Source organism: Thermobia domestica, chromosome 7, assembly GCF_964235325.1.
Source record: "Thermobia domestica chromosome 7, izTheDome1.hap1.1, whole genome shotgun sequence".
In the NCBI taxonomy this organism is placed as follows: domain Eukaryota; kingdom Metazoa; phylum Arthropoda; class Insecta; order Zygentoma; family Lepismatidae; genus Thermobia; species Thermobia domestica.
The window spans coordinates 205,587,170-205,594,789 of record NC_137460.1 but is presented as its reverse complement, the minus strand read 5'-3'; the positions used below and the strand labels follow the sequence as shown (position 1 = coordinate 205,594,789).

The window sequence follows — 7,620 nt, the reverse complement described above, 5'->3', positions numbered from 1 at the left end:
ATTCACGTGTCTCCATCATGTATCTAAGGCGGGAAAATGAGGAAAAACGGGATTTTTGGGTAAAAATATATCTTTTTTCAACTTTTTGACCCACTGGATCTCCCCCCCCCCGTGTTTTAACGCAGAAATCTGAAAAAAAAAAAATCTGGTAAATACTACTCGGTGGACTGAATGTTTGTGCACAATTTCAATCTTCTACGTGCAAAAATAAGCCCGCCAAAAATACTTTACATACCCCCCCCCCCCCAAAAAAAAGTATTACACGAAAATATAAATTTTAGACTTATGACATCACCTACTATATCTCGACGCAGGAAGGTGTGAAACCATATGTAATGTCTTCTACAATGCCTCTGGACTTGAAAGAAAGAAAGAAAGAAAAAAAAAAAAAAAAAAAAAGGACGAAAAAGCTGAAATAGGAGAGTTATAGCGCAATGTTCCATGAAACACCCCGTATGGTACAAATTGTACCATGGGATCCCCAAAGGGTTCAGTCAAATTTCTAAATGCATTTAATTTCGAGTAAGATTGCCTTTCTCTTTTCAATTATATATTTGACGTTGTTAATTGTTGAAGTACAAAAGTTAACACAGACTCCACCCGACCAAAAGGAAGTGTTACTAACAATATTCGAAGCCAATAAAGATAAATTCGGTGCATCTCCTTGTTCCAGATTTCAACTTTATTTGGTATATTTTTTTATCATTTAAGCTGTACATAACCGATTTTGCACTTAAGCAATCAGTAAAAAAAATCGTTGGGAACATTGCGCTACCTTAATAATAAATAAAGAAAAACTACAGTAAATAGAATCTAGTGTTTTTTATTATATGAAATGTTGTACAAAAAAGTGACCTGACAGAGAGACACATTCTGATTTGACTTACAATCTACTGATTGAACACTGCAGCAGAAGAATCCATTTTGAAATCAGCCTTCCACTACTAGATTCACTTAGGTTTTACTTGGTCAACAACATGGCAGTGTTCAGTCTCAAACAAGATAATTCCCTTTTGCACATAACCATGATTTGATCCAATTTCATTGGCACACTCTCGATAAAATCAGTACGTAACAAATGAATTCTTCTGCTGCGTGTCTAATATATATGTATGACAATAGGTCAGATTACAATAACGAAAAAAAAACTAGCAAAACCAGATTTATTCAGGATCTCAAACAAATTTAAATTCAAAACACACACACGCACACAAATAAAGTTTAAAAATAAATGCTGAGTGACGTATATATATAAATATCTTCTCTTTCTTATGATCGTAAGTTCAAATCAGAAGTTGATGATTTATATGCAAAATCCAGGTACCAGAGTTGTTTAGAAATTTACTTTTAAAGTGTGTGTGTTTTGGGTGAGCCTCCTGTCGATACGTCACTCAGCACACTTCTAAGAAAAACTAAAATCGAAAAATACACAGAAGTATATTTTTTGTTACGATGTAGCTATACATAGACTGAAAAGTAGGCATGACATCAGAAATGAATAAACAATTCCATTACTAACACACATTTCATTAAAACCATGATTAATTTGATTTTATGATATAATAATATCATAATTTCAAAATCAGCTAAGTTTAGTGTAAAGGTCTATTTGTTACCTGACAATTAACTTTTCCATCTGAAAAATAAGTAAATACTACGAAACCGATTAATATATGTTGTTTGAAATATAAGTTATATATATTCATTAATGCCAACTTCTCTCATCCATGTAAAAGCAACTCTGTCCTGGTTTGAGATTCATGAGTTTTGTCACCTGACTTCTTTAATAGGTATGAAACTGATTAAAAATGTTAGCTTGTGGTTCTGTTTTCTACAAGTAAGATACACGGATATGGCATTCTTTTAAAAATACAGGACAGGCTGCTAACAAAGAGGTGGTGTTACACAAAAATAGGTCTATGGGGGGAACAAAGGACCTACATATCAAAACACACACTATTTTTCTTTTAAATTCACTTCTATTACCTAAGAAAAATTTTTTTTGTTATGACATTTAAAACTGTTGCCATGGTAAAATCATATACAGTAACACGTTCAAGTGACACACAGGGAGGGCATTATGGGGGAGTACTTCGAAACGGGGGTTGCTTTTGTACTTAGTGGATAATATATAATTATATATTTTTATATTTATATATAATATATACGTTACATATGTATATAATTTTTTCATCTTCTATAAACAGTTACAACTCCAGTGACTCCAACATACTGACTTGACACAATCAACCCCCAATTTTATTTTTTTCGTACTTACTGTTCTTTCACAAAAGGTACGTACAAACCAACCGTCGACTGAATAGACAGACAAATTTAGTCAGCCCATAGAACAGTGGGAGGACCTGCCAACCCTCAAATCAAATCTGAAAGCAAGCCACACTTATCTGTTACATCTACCAGACGCACTGCTAAAACTTCGTAAGTTCATCATCACGTAATCGAAAGCTGAAATCGAGCAATTCCATTGTGAAAATCGAAAACTTGAATGTCCAGTAACATTCGTTTCTGTATACACTTCATTTATACACAATTTGCTGCAAGTTGTATTGTTATTCGAGAAAATGACATGTACGAGAGAACTGTAATGTATACTACCAGTCACGTAGGAACGACCTCACTAAGTTTTATATTCTTGCATCCCACATATTGGAGAAGATTCTGGATTTTAAAAAATACCAATTGAACTTCATTCTACAAAACTGACCTAAATATGTTCTTTATAGTATAGAACAGTCATATTCTAAAATATTTACATACACTTCCTTTCTGATTGTAATTTACTGCATTATTTGACTGCATTCATAAATTAACTACTCTCCCATGAGAGTATTATAATGAATGACGGCCATAATACCGGATCAATGAACTGAAATGAAAACCACTGGCCTGAAACAAAAAGTACATTTGGCATACATCGCATAATGCAATCTAACCAACACCTGTTACAAGAAAACCTTAACCTGCGTCGGAGAAAATGTAATAATAGCTGTTTTTAAAATCATCGTCGACATCTAACATTCCTGCTATCCCGCTGTTCCAAAGACGATCTTCCAATGGCTGCCTATTCATCAGCGGGCCTTGTGTTGATGTTTACTTGCTCTCATTGGCATCCTCACCAGACTCTGCACCTTTGTCTTCCTTCTTTGGGCGGCCACGACCACGTCCACCACCGCTCGACTTCTGAATTTTAAAAAGAAAAAAATAAATGTCAGTATGAGGTAATCAATCATACAATGAACGGTTTGTTCTGACTTACAAAGACTACTACGGATCCTTCTGTTTAAGAATTTATTGAAGTAACTCCGTTCTTGTATTTACCTTAATTCTTATAATATAAACCCAAACTTATTTTATACAATTCATTACGCCAGTACCGGAGGATTGTAAAACATGGGTATTAAAGATAAAGCGCATACTAGTTTCTGTGTTTAATTCCTTGAACTGTTTGGGTGTTCATTGAACACCTTGTATATGTCAAATACTGATGCATGTGCAGTTAGTAATTTTGAAGAACGGAATTGAATGCACTACTTTTGGAATCAATTTATTTCAAGTTTCTTGCTCTTTCCCATTTACATATTGACATTTGAGTCATGTCCGTAGGATTGAGACAAGGAACATTGAATTTTAAAAAATAAATAAATGAATAATAAAGCAGAAGAGGATACGTAGTAATTCAACTCTCGCATTAGTAATTAATACAGTACGAAAAATAGTACCTTCACAATAGCTTTAAACAAGTATTTTCCCACATCACCGTAAATGTGCGTATCATATTCCGTAATACTTAAACGCACAGCATTTCAATAACTGATTCAGAAGATGAAGTACACTCAGTTTCAAAAAGAATATACGTATTATAAAGATTCATTTTGCCCAAACTATCGATCGCTGCGCCTCGCCTCGACTATTGGAGAAATGAATGCTGTCTAGTTTATATTAATAGCCGCTAGATGTCAGTTGTCTCGCTTTGCTCGGTAACCGTCATATGTTTAAAATGGCTACTCCGCAGCAGAAATCATTTTGTGTTCTCGAGTTTGCGAAGTGCAATTCCGTGATTATAGTGCACAGACGTTTGAGGTACCAAATTGATCCTCCGGATGGGTGGAACATTCGCAGATGGTATCGACAGTATGTAGATACAGGATGTGTATTTAAGGGAAAGAGTCCTGGCCGCCCTCGTGTTCCTGAAGAAAATGTTACACGAATTCAAACTGCTTTCTAACGTAGTCCTTGAAAATAACTTATCGTGCCAACAACAACAATTTGGTGTGTTTTGAGACGTCGGTAGGTTATGCAGCCGTACAAGTTACAGCTGTTACAAGCTCTGCGTCCTGTTGACAAACGCAAACATGTGGCATTTTGTAACGAGATTCTGGATGCTATTGACAATGATAACACTTTTGCACAACGCATCGTGTTCAGTGATGAAGCGACTTTCCGTGTTAGTGGTCAGGTAAACAAACAAAATGTTCGAATTCGGGGCCTACAGAGCCCACATGCAGTCACTGAACACGTACGAAATTCGCCCAAAATCAATGTTTTATGCGATATCCCGATCATCTGTTTACGGCCCATTCTTCTTTAATAGAAACACGGTTAACAGTCAGCAGTATCTCGCTGTTACAAAACTGGTTGTTTCCGAGGCTGCACGAAGACAACTTCATTTTTCAACAAGACGGGGCACCCCCTCGATGGAGTCACCAGTGCGTCAACATCTGAATGAAACTACCGATCTGTTGGATTGCTCATCAAGGAGCTGGTGACTTAGCATGTCTCAGCTGGCCTCCACGATCACCGGATTTGGAACCCTGTGACTTCTTCCTATGGGGTTTCGTTAAAGGCAACGTTTATGTACCATCACTCCCACACAGCCTGGAAGAGTTGAAGAACCGGATCCGTCTGCCACAACATCAGTGACGCAGGACATGCTTGCCCGAGTGTGGGAGGAATTTGAGTATCGATGTGATATTGTTCGTGTCGCTGATGGAGAGCATATTGAACATGTTATTTGAACTTTGAACTGTAATTTGAACTTGAGAGGTTCGTAAATGTGTGTGTAAAATTTCATATTAGTATGTCTTCAAGTTTAATAAATATATGGATTCGAAATACGTATATTCCTTTTGAAATAGGGTGTACTTGGGCCAGATGCATAAACCAAGCTGATGATCTCTATTTCCCATTTATTTCGTTGACGCCAAGATCTACTTATTCGAATTAGTTTCTTCATTTTGTATTATCCAACAGTTCAAATAAACAACTACCCTAGCATTTACCAGTCCTATACTTCTGAAGACAATGACGTTTTGAACCTACACAGGATGTTCTCAGGTTTTGAGCCAACAAAAGAAAAAAAATAATAAACAGAAACCCACACGCATTGGTTCGTACTTTGGTAATTCTATCGAAGTTAATATTGTAAAGACACTTCGTCCAAACGTTTTCCAATGGTGTTGCTATGTTAACTGGTCTCAGTATTCCCAGATATAGAGTTGGTAGGCAGCACAATTCCTGCACTTCGAAACATTCAGGAGTGTGGTCAAGCCGTGATTTAGCTGGCCTTTGTCCTAACTTAATCCTAGATTTCTTATTTGAAGAAAAAGATTATTCTATAACTAACCTACACATAATCCAGAAGTTTTATGTTTCTCTTTTGCATTTCTTATATATTGGAATATCCCCTCCCCTCAAACAAAAATTAAACTAAAGGTTTGTTTTCGAGGGAACATTAATCACCGAGGTTTACTGAACGGTTCTGTCATGAAGAAGAGAACGTTAATACTGTTTTCTGTTGCATTAATAGGTCACTTTGGCAATAAAATTATCACACAACCTTCGTATTTTCCGATCCAATTTTTCATTTGCATTCCATTTCTAGGATTTTATTTCAAATAAAGAATTCGCGATTGGGTTTGGACAGGAGCCAACTAAAGCAGGGTTAGACAACAGTTCTAGATGCCTTCGGAATGAAGGAGACGTGCTATCGTCTCTGAAATCTACTAATATACGACAGGAAGAAGTTTCGATAAAGTCACAGTAGGAATTTACTTCCGTGGAATATTCACTTAGAACAAATTCTTTTGATTGTAATTTCTTTTTTCTCCTTATTCGTTAAAAATTCCGATAAAATTTGTCAAGCTTTGAAACATAATTGCTATTTGCAGAAACATCAAACTGGTTAAGTACATGGGTAATTCTACTTATTATAAGGCAGGATTTTCAACTCAACGTACGTTCAAAAAGACTAAACAGTTCGGTCGTAGATGAAATTTTTTCACTTACAGAAACTTCACAACAAACATACAAGACCCAAAAAAGACTTATTTATTATACATTATGGTGAGTATACTTACTGAGCACTACTCGTCAGGAATTTTTAAACTAATTGTATGGAAGCTCAGAAATCCACAATAGTTTGATCAGTGAGTTATCAGACACAGCCAAGGATTATCATCACAGCTTCCAACTTTATTTCAAATACTATGTAGAGAATTAGAAGGAAACACAGGAAATAAAGAAGCACTGCAGAATAATTGCATACAACGTAATACGATTAATCCTGTTTATTACTTCTGAATTCCTATCCCAAATAGCTTCTTCGGTGCTCGAAAGGCCCTCTCACTCAAACCACCACACCAATGTGATCAGTCCAATTATGTTTGCACTTTAACATGAAGAAGCCGAAACATCGAGAAGAAAATACCTGAACATTTTCAATGTGAAATTCTTTTCACTAAAATATATACCTTGACTGAAATTCATTCTCTCTCTCTCTTGCTACAAAACAAGAGGGTAAAAATAACTATCGCATTCCACCACTGAAAATTACAATATAAACCCAACATTAAATTGACAGTCTCCATATTAAAGGAATAAATGTTCTTTCATTGACTTTATCAGCCAAATTGCTGCGCAAATTGTTTTGTAATAATAGTTCTTGGTGTATAATGATTCTTGAAGTTTACCTTCATACGATAGACCATGGGTGATATCAATAAAACGGAGAAGTTACTCATTATTCCCATTTTGTAGTAGTTACTCGCATTGGTATCAATAAAAAGAACTGAGCACTACTCGTCTCGGCTGACCTCGGAGAAGCCCTGCTCCTTTGGAGTAACACATACTTCGTGTTTGATATCAATAAAAATCAAAGACTCCTCTGTAACTTCTCCAAATTTGTGAAGCAAGCTAAATAGGTGACTCCGTGCGAAATATGGCAGCGTGTATGATTGTTGTGCTATGTAGAAAAACTTACAAACTGCACAGAAATGTTGGAAATACAGATTACAAAAAGCATTATAGGTTTATGAAAGAAAATGTAGAGTGGTTAGCACAACATTTTTTATGAGAATGAACCAAAATTCGGGGTGGTGCACTACGTAATGACGGAAAGATGCGGGTTTTCTTGCGTTACGTGAGTGATCTGGGATTCCCGGTCGGAATGTCAGGGGATTCTGATATGGCTCAAATTACTGTGTCTATGACTACTACAAGTGTGTGTTGCGAAATCTGAAAATGGATTGTTTCCGGAAGTGAGCGTAATATGCAAACAGCAAAGGCAGAGTGGCAAGAACAATATACATTTCCGGGTACTAT

At 36.0% G+C, this 7,620-nt stretch overlaps 1 protein-coding gene across 1 annotated transcript in view; it reads right to left on the bottom strand.

Annotated features, from left to right (window-relative positions):
* Positions 1 to 807: 807 nt before the first annotated feature.
* The window catches only part of D1 (D1 chromosomal protein), a gene marked incomplete in the record, with an annotated part of 32,617 nt that continues 25,804 nt past the window's right edge, over positions 808 to 7,620 (bottom strand). The window contains 1 exon segment of the mRNA XM_081765846.1: positions 808 to 3,201. Coding sequence (XP_081621972.1) covers positions 3,112 to 3,201 — 90 coding nt within the window.